The sequence below is a fragment of the Scleropages formosus genome, chromosome 13 (assembly GCF_900964775.1).
Source record: "Scleropages formosus chromosome 13, fSclFor1.1, whole genome shotgun sequence".
NCBI lineage: Eukaryota > Metazoa > Chordata > Actinopteri > Osteoglossiformes > Osteoglossidae > Scleropages > Scleropages formosus.
The window spans coordinates 28,916,171-28,932,198 of NC_041818.1; the positions used below are offsets into that span (position 1 = coordinate 28,916,171).

The 16,028-nt window shown below is 53.1% G+C and overlaps 2 protein-coding genes across 3 annotated transcripts; one reads left to right on the plus strand and one right to left on the minus strand.

The window, feature by feature from the left end:
* Positions 1-2,508: 2,508 nt before the first annotated feature.
* LOC114912137 (uncharacterized) lies at positions 2,509-5,376 on the plus strand. 2 transcript variants are annotated; one of them, XM_029257601.1, is made up of 8 exons: positions 2,509-2,757; positions 3,260-3,331; positions 3,442-3,513; positions 3,653-3,783; positions 3,885-3,942; positions 4,065-4,230; positions 4,449-4,646; positions 4,794-5,376. In XM_029257601.1, exons 1-8 carry the CDS (start codon positions 2,746-2,748, stop codon positions 4,802-4,804), a joined length of 720 nt encoding a protein of 239 aa, XP_029113434.1. In that variant the 5' UTR covers positions 2,509-2,745; the 3' UTR covers positions 4,805-5,376. The 2 variants fall into 2 exon arrangements, with proteins under 2 accessions (XP_029113434.1, XP_029113433.1); XM_029257600.1 differs by having other exon boundaries at positions 4,865-5,376.
* A 395-nt stretch (positions 5,377-5,771) lies between these two features.
* On the minus strand, positions 5,772-9,571 carry LOC114912097 (low density lipoprotein receptor adapter protein 1). The gene is made up of 3 exons (XM_029257166.1): positions 9,510-9,571; positions 6,878-7,586; positions 5,772-6,787 (listed from the first exon to the last, which is right to left on the minus strand). The coding sequence occupies exons 2-3, from the start codon at positions 7,461-7,463 to the stop codon at positions 6,696-6,698; spliced, it is 678 nt and encodes a 225-aa protein (XP_029112999.1). The 5' UTR covers positions 7,464-7,586; positions 9,510-9,571; the 3' UTR covers positions 5,772-6,695.
* Between the last annotated feature and the right edge of the window lie 6,457 nt (positions 9,572-16,028).

Sequence of the window (16,028 nt, forward strand, 5' to 3'; positions counted from 1 at the left end):
TTTTATTTGGACATATTCAATAAAGAATCCTAACCCTAACCACATCGACTCGCAGGGTGCCAACGTGGGGACTTCATCGACGGTATCAAGTGGGCACCTCCCTTCCTCGGTGTTTTCTTGAGACCTACGACACCTCAGAAAGGCTCGATGATGTGATGATTGTGTAATGTTATGATACAATGTGAACTTAGTCCTGCAACACTAAGATGGAAAACCACACACAGGTCTACATAAAAGAAATAGCTTTCCACAGTTTGGCAGTTTTAACTACTCTTTTAAAAAAGTAAAATTTACCTTACAGTTTTTACACATACTGCACATCTTACCTTACAATAAATACTCAGTTTGAAGACAAAAGCAGGGGCCCATCAGCAGTTTAAATTCTGATGTTAAGAGCTTATCTTATTATCCCCATGTTTACATAAAAATACCAACAGGGCCCAAGTAGTCACTCTAGCCTTATAAAGGACAGTTCCCCCTGCTTATGTTAAGAAAGGCTCATTGAAGCGGCGGCCCCCCACAGCCCTGGAGTTGTCTTTTAAACCTGACCTCCTTTCACATGAGAAAACACACCATGAGACCCCCTGGGAAGAGCAGATCCTTTCACAAGTGCAACTGCAGTCACTGTCCCAACCCCCACTGGTAAATGGGGGGTCTCCAGGTATCACACTTGGGTATCTTTGAGTAATTGACAACCTTCACACAAGGGAAAGAAATCAATGTGTTGTTTGTTTCAGTTCTATTCTCTTGGCTAGGACTAGTGAATATGTGTGTGAAAATACCAATATAAATGCTGCTTTCTTGCCTGCCAGTAAAGATGGCCTCATTTACACTGTTGACTGTAGGAGTGATGGCCTTGTGGGTAGCAGTGCTGACACTGTCCTGCTTCTGTAGCTCTGGGTCCTGTGGCTCTTCTTACAAGTGCTCACCATAATGCTAAGAAAATGCAAAACACTAACATTTCAATATCAACACGTTCTCATTAGTTCATGAAAATGGAGGAAAAGGGCTATAGGTGGCTGGAGGCTGCATGCAGTTCAGGACTCAGGTTAGACCATCAGAGACACAGGACTCAGCCCTTACCTCATAGTCCAAGACCAGGCTGGAGAGGGGCAGTTCCACAGCGAAGTAGTCCTTTGTGGTGTCCAACAAATCACCCTACCAGCTGTGCCAGCTTCCAGTCCATTCTTGAGCCACCGATGTGAATCTCACTGGAGAGCCAGATTTGCGAAGTGCACGCTGCGGATATGGTATTCGTGGCAGAGAGTGTACGTTGGCAGCGGTGGGATTAGCCACATTACGATACGTATTGCTCGGAGCAGAGATGATGGCTCTTACCACACAGGCTCTTAACCACATCTACCAAGTCTCACAGAGTGGTGGCATGGTAGAAATGGACCTTACTGTGGGAGCACATGTCTCGGGTAAAGATAACTTCCAGGATGTATGATCTACATACATAATTCCCATCTGTACATACTGGATGAAGAGGTAATAGTGTGCGTGGCATTCAGCCTGGGTGTGCTGAGGGTTTGGGCGGGTCCTCACCTCCTGGGAGACAAAGGGGGACCTGGGAGATGTACGCACGGGTTCCATTGGCAAAGGGCAAGAAATGCTGAGCCCCACCTAAAGAGCCTTCATCCGGGACAGATGCTGCATAGGGACACTTTCTGAGAGAACGCACTTGGGGTCACAGCAAACAGGCCTGGACTGCAATGGTATCTGAAAGACAAGGAGGAGGTGGCAAAAGTGACCTCACCTTGAATGAAAGTGCTTGTGAACCGTTCATCATTTTCAGGTGAACGAGCTGGAGCGTTTGAGTGTGGAGATGGTGAAGGAATGGGACAGAACTCCAAGAGTGTATGAGAACGAAGGCCACTAATGAGGGTAGGTTTTCTTACGCAGAGAGTGCGCCGTCAAATCGGCCGTTGGCCACCCTCACTGTTGGTGAAGATGGGCATTTGTGGGGCGTACGGCGTGTGACGCTGGCAGAAGGAGTAATGCCGGGTAAGACCCCGCTGGCTTTCCTCCCACTCATGTGTGGTGAAGAAATCCATGGAAAAGGACTACGGTGTACTGTGGTCAACGACCCTGCTCTGTGAAGAACACCACAACAACATGATCTGGCATCGTAGGGAAGAAAGAACCTTCACCTCACAGAAATCACTGTAGCTGCACTGGGGTTTTCCCTGGGTACATACCGTAGTACCTTCACATACCCTCTGTACCCTCTGCTCTCAAAGGAATCGTGGCCTTCAGGACTGTCTCCCACCCCGAATTCATAGCCATACGTCTACCACTGGGATCCGTGGATCTCCGCTCCCCACCCCCACCCAGTTATAACACTGATATACATTTATTATACCGACTTAATTTTGATATAACCGTGGAAATTACGCGGTTAGTAACACACAGTCCATCAATGTCACGCCAGAGACGCGCGGCGCTCTTTCCGGCCGGATGTCGGTATTTGGCGCTCAGCGACCCGCGATGCGTATTTTTCCCTCTTTCGTCGTTTTTCCGCGAAGCGACACCACGCAGACGCTCCCTGGGCCGCGCGCCTCCGCACCGCACCGAACCGCACCGCTCCCGTCGCGTCGCGTTGCGTCGCGCCGCGCGCCTCCCGATCGCTCGTGCGTCGCGCCGCTGGAGGAGCGACCGGCAACCGGAGTCGTTCGGCGCGATTTCCCTCGTTTTCCTGTGAACTGCAGTAAATGGAGGAGAAAAGCGGATCATTTGCTCGTCATGGCCGCTAACGTGAGTGAGCAGGACAATTAAATAATAATAATAATAAATAGACACTTTGCTTCGGCGGCACATTCACGGCAGGCAGTTTATTGTGTTATGTTGCGTTAAGGGCCACAAAGAGGTATTAATACTAGGTAATAACGGGATAATACTGTGGTCACCCTTTCATGAGCAATTTTTCCATGAGGAGAAACAGTCCGTGCTGGGATGCTGCGGGGGTTAGCGTTGCTAGGAGACCACAGGAGGGAGGGGCCTCACACACACCAACGGCACACACCACACATACAGGCCAGACACACACACACACACCTTCGCTCTGCTCAGAGGTGGCCAGCAGGGGGCACGGTGGTCAGAGCCGTCGCTTTGCACTCAAAGGATCTGGGTTTGAACAGCTACTCCTGCTGCAGTACCTCTGAGGAAGGTACTTGCCCTGAATTGGTAGAGTAAAAACTGGACAAACTCTCTATTATACGTGTGTTTGCATGCATCTCCTTTCTTCGTGGAAGCACAGAAGCCGGAGAAGGACCAGAGGAAGAGGCTCGCTCACTTCCTGTCCGACTTGGCCGTCCTGGGCTCCCTTCAGGTACCGTGATCTCGGCAGCGTCCGCTCCGTGTCCTGCCAGCTTAACTGCTGGATCTCTGGCCTGTCGGACAGGTCAGTGTGGCCAAGCCCTTCTGTCCTTCCGCTTGCAGGGTTTCCGCTACTTCCAGCCGTGGCTCAGAGGCCGAGAGGAGCTGCTGCTCACTGTGGTCAACGAGGACAAGGTGAACGTCTCACTTCAGTCATTTCATCTTCGGCTGGAAGCAGGGGCCACGCCTGTCTGCAGATCCGACCTTCTGCTGCCCTGGCTAGTACTCTGCAGTGTGTTCTCAGTGTGTGTGTGTGTTTCCTCTCCTACCCCAGGGCTGGTGCTCTCCTGGCTTCCCGGTGTCCGCCGCCTCCTCCTTCAGCAGCTCCAGCTCAGGAAGCAGCGGGAGCCCCGAGGCCAGCCGGAGCAGCAGCGCCGCGGTGTCCCCGCCGCTGTCGGCCAGCAGGTAAGCGAGGGACCACGGTGGGGGGAGGGAGGGGAGCACGCGCACTGCACACGCAGCCACGTCCCCGTACGCATCGCTTCCTCTTCCTTTCCGCCGCTCAGGTGCCAGGAGGCCCACCTGCTGCCTGCCTCGCCCAGCGAGAAGGAGATTGCCGTGCCCGTGAGCAATGCTTCCGGAATATTCTGTATTGATCTGGACAGGAGCGATGTGCAGGTTTTACGCGGCCTGTTGCCAGTGACGTTTCTTTCCTCTTCGCCTTTTGTCAATCCCCGTTTATGCAGGAAATGAACTGCACTCTCTTCCTGTTGGCGGGTTATGCTAAATACGGTCGACCGTATGCCTGGATACGGTCCAATCACGAGCGCCTCATCAACATCGGAGGCGCCGACTCGTTGGTTCGAGACACGCCGATGAAGCTCAAGTCCATCACAGACTGGCCTTCGCAAGGTGGGAGGCAGCGAGGAAGAAAGCGCTCGTGGTTTCGCACGAATTATTAAATTGTTCCTCCGTTTCACTGTGAAAAAGTACTAGGCGTTAACTGGCACCGTTTGTCCAGCTGAGGCTCACCAGTCGCCACCAGGGATGTGGACGTGGCGGCGTGGCTCTCTCTCCCTCGCTGCCCCTTTCTGACCCACCCTCCCTCCCTCCCTCCCTTCGTCCCCCAGGAACGCAGGTGTGGGACATAGTGAGCGAACTCGTTGGCCTGTGCACGGTCCCCCCTCCTGCAAACCCCTTCGCCCTGGACATGAACTACGTGCAGACGCTCGCTCTGTCGGAGCGATTCCTCGTGTCGGGGGCCCTCGTCCACTTCCTGGAAGCGCTCCTGGTCCACAGCAGCAGGGAAGAACCTTTCTACAGAAAAGGTAGGCTGGGCCGGCCGCCGACACGCGCGCTCCTCCACACGGGGGCAGCGCTTGCCGCTCGTTCCCTGAGCGCTGCCATTTCTTGCTCTTGTTGAAGCTGTGCACGAGGCCCGTTTCGGGGACAACGAGTAGCGCCTTTTCTTCTAGTCTTCTTCTAGGAACCCGTGTCACCGGGCCCGAGGTCCAGGACACGTTCTGACTTCTCCTGCTCCACACAGTGCTGGAGGAGGTGGAGGCCCTGAGGAGACTCCATGTGCAGAGTCTGGGGGAGGTGCAGCAGCTGCGCGGGCCCAAGCAGGGCTCGCCGGAGGGTCGGCCGCGAGACCGGCGCTAGGAATCGCCGAAAGGGTCGAAGGTCACACGGGGACAGCGGGACTGCACGAGCAGGCCGTGGCGGAGCTACACCTCTAGAGCAACGGAGGATGTCCGTCGTGGGGTTCGAAGCGTGGCTCCATTCCCACCGCTGAAAGCGAATGTGTCAGTTCAGCTTCTTCACTCTTGTTCACCTCAACTCTGCTTTGTTTAGCATTATTAGTGAGCAGATCTCCCAGCAAGGTGTCAGTATGCCTACACCTTTGTGAACGTTGCTTTCGATGTACATCGTTGGTGTGGAACAGCGGACTGGTATAGCCAGCGAATAAAAGCAGCCGTGCTTCTTGGCACGCAGGCACCCGTGCCGCGTCGCTCGTTTTATTCCACGTCCGTGAAGCTGTGCAGCAATCGAGTTAAAAATCCCCCCTGCGAGAGCGACGTCTGCAATTGCGGAAGCGGAAACCGAAGGAGAATAAAAGTACAAGGTGGAAGTTCCTGGCAACTTTCAGTCCAAAAGATAGGACTATTCTCTGCAGTGACAGACAGAGACAGACAGACAGACACACACACACACACACACACACACACACACACACACGAATCTGAGACCACTTCTCCTGAACAGGGTCACAGCAAACCGGAGTCTAACCCAGCAACACGGGGCCGGAAAGGGAGGGGACACACCCAGGACGGGATGCACATCCATCACAAGGCACCCCAAGCAGGACTCGAACCCCCCTGCCACCCACGGTGACACAGCTCACTGAAACAGAGCACCTCAGGTGAGCCCATCAGCTGGTACAGGTGTGTGGCGTTGAATGTCACCATTTACATAGATCAGTGTCTCAAACAGCATACTTTGGCTGACAGGGTATGGTAATCAAAGATAAGAGGGGGCAGCAGATGAGCAAACAAGATTAACATCGTCGGTTATGATTTAAAAAAGTTTATTCGGTAAAAAAAATTAAATATGCAGGCATCAATCAATATAAATATTAAAATGCAACGTTAGTCACTCGTCTGTTCGTACAAAGTTGAACCAATTAATCATGTTTCGGAGCAGTTTCTAAAAATAAACCCAAATCCTTCAAGCACAAAAGTGGTTAAGGTACTTCGATAAGAGCTGAAGAAGCACCAAGGGCTCAGCCACCGGGGTCCTCCTGCACTGAGCTTCACGGCGCCAACCGGTTGGTTGTGGGTTTCGTGGCAGTGCTGATGCTAAGCAACTTGACACTTTGGGGAGACGACACGGTGACGGGCGGAAGGACACCTCACGTGGGTGGAAACTCGTTCACGAGAAATCCAGGTGTGGAGTGAACCGCTCGTGCCAGAAACACCTGTGCGATGCTCATCGTGTCTCCATGCATCTCCCGCAGTGCAGTGCTGCGTCGTTCCTCCTTCCCGTCTACTTGGGCAAGTCTGCTTTCGCCATGAGTTCGACAGCCTGTCTGCCAGACATGAGTCCCCACACCCCCCCAGCATTGCTCAGGAACAAAAGAGCCCTGTTTCGCAGCTTAAATGCTAAAAGGTGAGCCGGTAAAAACGCACTAATCCGCTCATGAAAGCAAGAAATAATCTGCCAGACTGATGCTGGAGCTGGAACCCAGTCTTCGGTTCCGTGTCCCAGCAGCCCCGTCACCTCCACTGCAAGCAGAGGCTCTCAGAGCCCAAGGTCTGCGTCAATGTTGAACGCCAGAGGCCGAGAGACACCGGGGGGGGCGGGGTCCGGCCCAGACGTCAGTGCGAGGGTCGCCGGTCGGATGCGGAGCCCCTCCTCACAAGGGCGCCGAGGGGGCTGGGCGACAGCGAGCTCCTCTTTCTCCAGCGAGCTGTCAGACACAGTTACCGTTACACGAGTCTGCGGTTCGCGCAACACAGGAAACCGTTCCCACAATGCCTTGCTCACACTTCTCACTCACCTTTGCCCAGGCTGGCAGGCAGCGTAAGACTGCGCGAGGCAGTGCCAGGAGTCGCGGGAGGCTCTTCCTTCTTGGGCATCAGCTCCCCGCGCGAGGCGCCAGCATCGTCCTGCCAATCGCTGAACGCCCTCTGGAAGGAGCGCGCCAGGCACGCGGTCATGTCCCGCGCCCGCTCCGCCCGGCTGCACCAGAACACGCGGCACAGCAGCTGCTGCCCTCGCTGGCGGCAGATGTAGAGGAAGACATTGGGGCGCGTGGAGTCGGACGCGCAGTACGCGATGTCCTGCAGGAAGCTCTTGGTGAGCTGGCGGCCCGTGCTGAGCTCCTTCACCTCGACGTAGCGCGGCCGCACCACCAGCGCATGTTCCTTGCCCAGCTTCCCCGGGGCGCGCTCCAACAACCTGCCGATGGCATCCTGCGCCTGCTCCAGGTCCAGGGAGAAGATCTTCTCCGTGCCCAGGTAGTGCACCTTGAAGAGCGGGTCACCGTGGGACAGGCTCTCTGTACGGTCGCGCCGGAAGCGGCGCCGAAAGGCCGCCGGGGAGTTCTTCAGCGTCTGCACAAGGTGGAACGTGCCGAGGGACATGGTGGACCGCCGCAGCGGCAGCGCTGCGAGTGCTCCGTGGGGCCCCTCTGCCGCAGGACTCGTCTTCCTCCCGATTCTCGCTGCTGCTCCGTCTCCTGTGGAGCTGCATTCAGCAGCCTGAACCTGAGAGCACAAGGTGAGAAGGTAGTGAGAACACGGTCCAACACAAGAGCCTCCACGGGACCCACGTGGACAAACACACTGGGGTTGGGGCTACAGCGGTCGAGGAGACGGCCGCATCACACAGAGGTCCCTTACAGCAGTAAGGCCTTTGAGGGAATGTTCACTTGCTGCACTTTGCAGCCTCAGCAGGAAGCCATGAAATATTAATGTGAGGGACACGGACGCCCTGGGCTCGCACTCCCCCCGCCCTGGCGCCGCCTCCTAACCGCAACACGTCCAACAACCAGCTACAGAGAAGCTCACAAACGAATTGCCCAGCAGCAATAGCCGGCGTCACTTGACCTCCCGAGGCTCCTGGCGTCCCCTTTCCCTCCTTTGGGACCCAAGGCGTTGAGCTGGGAACCTCAAGAGAGGGAGGGAGGGAGGAGGGGGAAAAAAAAAAAAAAAAAAAAAAAAAAAAAAAAAAAAAGCGTCCAGAAGGGCACGTGTGGGACAGGATGCCTGCTGGACGCCGTCGGGTTCAAGAGAATTTCTCCGAGCACCGAACGCTCAGCGGGAATTAAACACAAACGTGCTTTTGCGGGAATTTGGAGGAAGGCGCTTCCTGCCACAGAAGGAAAGACTGGACAGCGGGACACACAAAGGGGCCTCGACTCAGCCAGGACATTGTGTACCGGCGCTGTCCACACACAGCCATTGTGCATCTGTTCCCCCCCTTCCCTTTTTGCAGCCCGTTCCCACCGCTGCCGCCGGTCACTCCTCCCCAGGAAACCGCACCGCACCCCCTCCCTCCACACCCAGCGAACTCTTTCGGGTCTGCAGGACAATGGCGTCCTCAGGAGCGTCGACATCAAACGCGACTGCAGGGAACGATAAACCGCCTGAGACGGCCACAGAAAAACAAGTCAGCAATTGCGCGCACACGCACACACAGCCAACGGGCAGGGTGAGACTACGAAAGGCGCGTTTATCCCTCTCTGGACCGCATGGCCCCCAGGCACATGGAAAAGGAGAGACTGGATCCCAGCAATCCAGTCACGGCGACTTACAGGACTTGCGCACCAGTGGGCGCCAGTCGGCACTTCGGCCCTGAGAGGAATGCAAGTGTGAAGAGCAGAACAAAGAATTTCCCCTCAGTGTTGAGAAAACAAATTCAACTGAGGGGCGTCAACTGGGCCTGAGAGCACGACTCCTCACTGTGCGCGAGAGAGAGAGAGAGAGAGAGAGAGAGAGAGAGAGAGACACACACACAGACTACTGGAGAAAAACCCAGCAAAGTACTGTTGAAACAAGTGTTGCTCATTAACCACATCTGCAGAGCCATGACAGGAAATTCACTTCAGCCAGCAGGTGGCGCAGTGGTTAGAGCATCACACTAGTTAACGGCACCAGGATCGAATCGCACCTCCTGCTCTACCGCTGTTGATCGAGGTACAGTACTAGGGTGAACGAACGCAGTAAGAGTGAGTGCGATGTTCATTCAGCACTCAGTCACTGTGGGGAAGAGTCACGAATTAAGGAGAATAACGGCGTTCAGAGCAAAAACAACAACAACAACAACAACAACAACAACAACAACAACGGAATGAAGGGCCTGGAGACCCTCATGCACAGTGCCGGGGGGGGGTCCAAGGATTCAGCAAAACAGATGGTAAAGGTACAGTGCAATTCACCCCCCCACCACCAACTCACGAGCACGATGTCCTTGTTTCTGGGGGGCTGTCAGTGCGGGAAAACGAGTCACCATATTATTATTTATTATTATTATAATAATAATAATAATAAACCAGCTCCTTCGTGACACCCAGTTCGACTTAAGGAGAATTCGGAGCAGAGAAGCGCGCGCTGTGCGGAGCCATTAACACCCACAGGTGTGTTTCAGGTGTGTTACCAGCCGGCTGTGTGAACGAAGTGAAAACCCACCACAAAGCCTCTTTTAAAGCGATAGTTTAAGACACAGCGAACAGCTCGAGCCGCCGGACCTGAAACACTCAGAACGGGGAGAACATCCCTCCCTCCCTCCCTCCCTCTCACACACACACACACACACACACACACACACACACACACACACAAAAAAAAAAAACTCACCCCCTCCGAGGACTCCAGCTGGCCGCTTCTGTCGGGCTCCCCGTCCCCCGGAGCCGATCCTTCTCCTTCTCCTCCTCCTCCACAGACTCCGGTGTGGAGAACGAGACGCGCGCGCGACTCCCCCCAAAGGTGATTCCAATTGCGGCCGTTTGCGCGTCTAAAATGGGCTTTAAAACCGCGCCGTTCACCTAACGAACTTAAGTTGGAGGTCAAGTAAAGAGAAAGAGGAGGAGGAAACGGCGCGCGCCCGCAGCGCTGCGTTACTTTGCGCTACACAGCACAGCGCGCGCTCTGCGTAAAGTCCAAACCGAGTGTCTGGAGCCGCCTCCCTTCACGCCCCTTTTGTACGGCCCGGGGCGCGTCCCCGCTGTGCGCGCTCCCGACACACGCGCGCCACCGGTGCCCTTGGCTTGACCAAGGCGCGGTAGATGGAAAAGCAGGAAAATGTGAAAAGAAGGGGGTAAGAGGGGAGCGGGACCCCCAGCGGACCGAAACTGAACGTGCGTAAAAATGCGGGGTTGAAACGGCTTTTCGGAGACACAGAAACGGGGACAAAGAGACAGAGACAGAGACAGAGAGGGACAGAAATAGAGACAGAGAGACAGAGAGAGAAGGCGATCAACAGGCCGGTCTGTGGCGAAACGCCCCCTGTATTGATCACTGTTTCCTCCTTCTTTTCCTAATCAGTTTTCACACTTTCTGCTCATAAATGTTAAACTTTGTCACTCTGCAAACTTTCTATAAACGTTCAGTTGTTTTTTCATACATAGCAGCAGGGGGCGCAGCGGTTAGCGGTAACTGCACTCGACGGCTCGAGGTTCGAATGCCACATCCTGCTGTAGTACACTTGACCAAGGTACAGTACTTGTGTACACTGTGTACAGTATCTGGGTAATAAAGGTGAGACTTTTGAGGAAAGTCTCAGGCAGATGAAGCAACCTTTGCTTCTATTAAGCAGTAAGAACTGAACTCAGTCATTTCCAGGAACATATGGATATATATTTACATTTATTTATCTATCGGACACTTTTATCCGAAGCGACTTCCAGTGAACTCTGTGTAGTGTTACTATCAGCCCGCACACCTTATTCACCGTGGTGACTTACACTGCTAGATACACTACTCACAATGGGCCACTCATCCATACATCAGCAGAACGAACACACACGCGCACGCGCGCACACACACACACACACACACACACACACACACACACACACACACACACACGCTCTGTTTGGGGGGGGGGATAACAGTGTCTGATTTGGTTTTCCTGGCGAAGCAGTGAGTGTGCTTCACATTGTTGGAAGCTAAAAGAAAAAACACCTAAAAAGTGATATGACACACTGGGAGCTCCAACCACTGCAGCAGGACACCTGGTAGCGTAGTGGTTATAGCTGCTGCCTTTGGACCTAAAAGGTTGCAGGTTTAAATCCCACCTTCAGTCGTAGTACCCCTGAGAAAGGAACTTTCCCTGAAATTGCTCCAGTAAAATTACCCACCTGTGTAAATAACTGTAAGTCCTTTTGGAGAAGAGTGTCAGCTGAATGTAATCTTATTTTTATTACCATTTCTTAATTTAGAAAAAAAAAAACTGATTTTGGGTTTTCATGGTTGGATTTGTCTCAGATATAATCCCGTTTCCAGGTTTTGTGTGCTTTATTGGCACAACAAATTAGATACAAGTGTACTGGCAAAATGAGCGAACAGTAAAAAGATCTTCAATGACAGTAATAAAAACAATAGCAAATAATATAATCAATAATAGTTTTGTCACTGTCCGAAAGAAGTGGCTGAGAGGCAAAAAGCTCCCACTGAATTGCACGCGTGGCCCTGTCCTCCATGTACACTAAGGGGTACCCGTCCACATGCGTGCGGGCGTCTTGTCCCAATCGCCCGCTGGTACCAACTGTGCGCCTGTCCAGCCACTGGAGTTTCTAGGCATTTAGACTGAAAGCACACGTGTCCTTCGCTGGCTGCTCACGGTGCCGAGGTCCCAGTGGCATTTTAATTTGTGGTCCCGCGTGAGGACACAAAGACGTCTTCGTTTCGGTGGAGAGGAATGCCGCGGCACCTGCCAATCTCGTGCTGCCGCTTGAGAGGGCGAGGTGCGAATGCGGTGGTTCGAGGATAGCAGTTAGTTCAGAAAAACGGGTTCCTCTCCTCTAGAGCTGCTTAGTCCTGCTCCTTCTGGTGTCTTCATGGTCCGTTGTGTTTGAGCCTCCAGACGTGTTTATTTTTAATTTGGACGGAAATAAACATCTTCTGGAACACCAAACTAAAAAGGAGCGCCAGTTTCTCTCCTAGTTCCCAGGGCGGAATGGGATTCGTCTCAACACGAGATCCGCTCCCGATGCTCACGCCTCATGGTCTCTCTTGAAGACGCCGTCTCTGCTCTATTGTCAACGCTGTAGACCTTATCTGTTTCTTTGTCTCCCTGTTGATATTTTAATTTTGCAATGGTTTGATCTTGTCATTTGTTGGATCGTGTCTCACAGGCTGATCTTGTCCTACTACAGTCATACACTCTGACATTGCTGTCATGCAACTGCTACCTTGTACTCTCAAAAGCACTAATGCAGTGAAAAAATCCTGACTTTTCAAACATGACACATGACCAATATGTCATAGTGGTTTCATAGCTTTCAAACATGACATCAGCTAAACCGTGAACAATAATATCAGAATGAACAAAAAAGTGTTCTTCTCCAACCAAGTGCCGAAGGGAGTTCAAAATCTAAGTCCGAGGATTCTCAGTTTTGTCCCCAGTGTGGTGGAATGAGCTCTGTGTCCCTCGGAGCTGCTGAATCCCTCCCACATTAAAGAAGGGTCTCAAACCCATCTCCTTTAGAGCCACTTCTCTCCCGATCTCCTGACAGCTCCATCAATGAGTCCAACAACATCTGCTATGACCATCTATGTGTTTGCTATTTGAACATCACTTGCACACGAGCTCCTGGAGGGATGTGAACCAGCAACATGGTAGTGTCACACACACAAGTTGTGTTTCTATAATCCCATGTCTGTGTCTGTAGCTCTTTGTCTGTTCTTGATGCACTTTTACACACAGATGAGACTTTCATCATAAGGCATTCAGATAATTCACATTAATTCCTCTGAAAGGTTTACTTTTTAAACTAAGCGTTTCAAGCTGGATGCTGTTCGTTGTCATGTGTTCAGATTAAAATTTTCTTGACCGGTTTGAAGCACTTTGGGCTGTAATTCTGTTTAGTCAAGGAGACGAGACACTATCAGTCAGTATATACCTATCAGCCACTCTGTGTCCAGCAGCGTCCAGCAGCGTCCAGCAGCGTCCAGTGCAGAACAGCCTCTTTGGACACACATCTCAGCACTGGGGAAAAGGTGGAGTAATTTCTTTACTGTAACTAACTGGATCTGAGCCCACCCCCCTCCCGCTCTGCATGTTCTTACGGGAGACAATGGGAAGGACCTCTTGTCCTGCAGACAGTGAAGTGTCTCGCTGTGTGTGACGTTTGTTCGCAGCCCCCGTATTGCTCTTGGAGAGCCTCTCTCGCAGTGGGAGGGGAGGGGAGCAGCTGAAGAGAAAGCTGGACGATGTGCGTCGTACTGCTCGTCCCATGATGCCCTCAGCCGTGGTCCAGCACTTCATGCGCCACCAAAGGCCTGAGTCACACGGGGGCCGTTTGCTGAGTAAGAGGAACCGCGCACACCCGACAGCCGACCTCGGCCCGCAGCAGGCGTCTCCTAATATGGTGAAAATGAGCGTCTGCGGCCGATCTCCGCGTCCAGTTCAACTGGGAGGAGGAGGGAAAAGTGGTTAAAAATAATGCTGTGCATTGCATCATGTCGCGAGGAGGAAGTCCCTGTCGTCTAGAGTGCAGATTAGCTCATGCTGGACAGATCCACAAACACCGTGGGTAAATTCCTGAGCATTCGCCGCTACAGAACAGCGTGGCGCTCGGGGCTTCGCTCGTACTTCTCCGCAAAGTGATTGCGTGGTTGCTGCACATCGGTGCCACAGCAGGAGCTTCAGAGAGAAACTGCAGAAGGGGGTGGTGGGGGGGGGGGGGGTTGCTGTGTCAGAGGGAAGAGTCAGTGAAACCGAACCTCCATAGTGACACATTCACACCTTTCTTAAAAGTCTCGAGCATTTACGAAGTGTGTGTGTGTGTGTGTGTGTGTGCGCGTACAGAAAGGCCCTCAAAGATTGCAACTGCACTGAACAGGTACTACACTGGAAAGGTACTACACTGGACAGGTACCACACTGGACAAGTACTGCACTGAACAGGTACTACACTGGAAAGGTACTACACTGGACAGGTACCACACTGGACAAGTACTGCACTGGACAGGTACTACACCGGACAAGTCCTACACTTGAGAGGTACTACACTACTCCCTAAAGCATTAAGAGATACACATATAACAACATGTGAGCTGCATGATGTCATAAACAAAACAGGAAACGAGGGGGCGGTGGGGGGGGGGGGGGGGGGTGGCGCTTCCCGGGCTTCTTAGAGCGCTTTGAGGAAGCGTGACGTCACGGGGCTCGCGACCTTCCATTCGGAGATGATGGAAAGAGGGCCGTTCCGTTGAGTTAATACTGTACTATTTTCCCTTGAGCTCCGGCTCCGCTAAAGACTCTTTTATTCGCACACCTTTCGCCGACACGGGAGGGCGAAAATTAAACGAAATTAATTTTCCCGCACAGCCCCTGTGACATTTTACATTTATTCATTAATTTACACTTCAAATTGTACTGTTTGAGTGTTGAGCACTTTTTCATATACTTAAGGACTGTGCTGTACATGGAAAAATGTTCCATTAAATCTGAGCTCTTCAATCGCACTTGTGTCTCGACGTCATTTCCTTCACTCGCAGTCACATATGGACCGGCATATTATTATGTACGCTTTTCATCATCGGCATCATCATCATCATGACACGGGGACGATGACTGAGGTGAACAAAGGGCTTTTGGTCCTGCGGCTCAGCTCGTTTCCTCCCCACCCTGCGCGCGCACTGTAACTCGGGCTATTTTTAGCAGCGAACGACCCGCCACCACGTATTTTATGCTAAAAGTAGAAACTCGAGGGGACACGGGTCCGCGCGCGCGCTCTCGTGGTGTAAAAAGGGCTTGTGTCGGTGAAGGAGCAGCTCCCACCCAGACTGGCCATTATTATTATTATTATTCTTGCAAGAACTGATGCTCTTCTCCAAAGCGGCTCACAGTGTCACGCTACTTCTGCTCACACTTTATACAGCAGGGTAATTTTTACTCTATGTATCAGCACAGGGTAAGCACCCTGCAGAAGGCGGGATTGGAACCCGAGTCATTGACAGAAGATATGTTTCTGTCAATTATTAATATATAAATTATAGTTAATTTATACACAGGGGGCGTGCTGACGCAGTGGGTTGGACCGGGTCCTGCTCTCCGGTGGGTGTGGGGTTCAAATCCCGCTTGGGGTGCCTTGCGATGGACTGGCGTCCCGTCCTGGGTGTGTGTGTGTGTGTGTCCCAGCCTTGCGCCCTGTGTTGCCGGGTTGGGCTCCGGCGACCCCGAATGGGACAAGCAGTTCACACGATGTAGTTAATTTATATAATTAAAACGTTATTCATACCGTGAAGTGCGGGAGCAAAAATGACACAAAGTTACCACTGTAGACTGTAGTAAAGTTAGTAATGATCTCAACAAGTAAAAGAGCTGCAGACCTAGCCGACTTTATTCAGCCCTGCCAGGCCTAGTTTTACAGTTCGCCATCGCGTGCTTCTCTCCCGTTTCTCCTATTTCGTCGTCATCTCAGGGGGCGCAGTGGTTTCGGCACCAGCAGCAGTTGCGCTGCGGCGGCGGCTCTCTGGGCTTTTCCCCACGAGACACCTGGACTGGACACGTTCCTCCTCACAACTTGCGACACAGCGCAGCCTGGCGGCAGCTCGCGGCAGCTCACGGTGCTCACGGTGCTCAAGGTCCCACACCGAGTGACTGGCCTCGAGACGGAACCCGGGCCCGGCCGCGGACACGCACTTTTTTTTACACCGTCCGCTTTGCCGGGTTCCCAGCGACGAGTTGCAGCAAAGCAGTCCAATCGATACACAGCCGCACGCGACGCTGAGTGATTCGGCTAAGCGCGCGGTCGCCACAGCAGCAGACGCGTCTTTCCGGACGCCGGCACGTGGCTGTCCCCCGCGCGCCACCTAAGCCAACGGTCCCTTTACAGCCCAGGTCACTTTTCGGCGGGGGCGTAACCCACGTACGTGCCGCCCACGTGCCGCCCGGGAGCGCGAGGAGGTGGATCGCCGGACCTACAGCGGCATCGCAGCCAGGCGGCGCTGTTCAGCACCAGTGGCTTGCGCGCATCGCGTA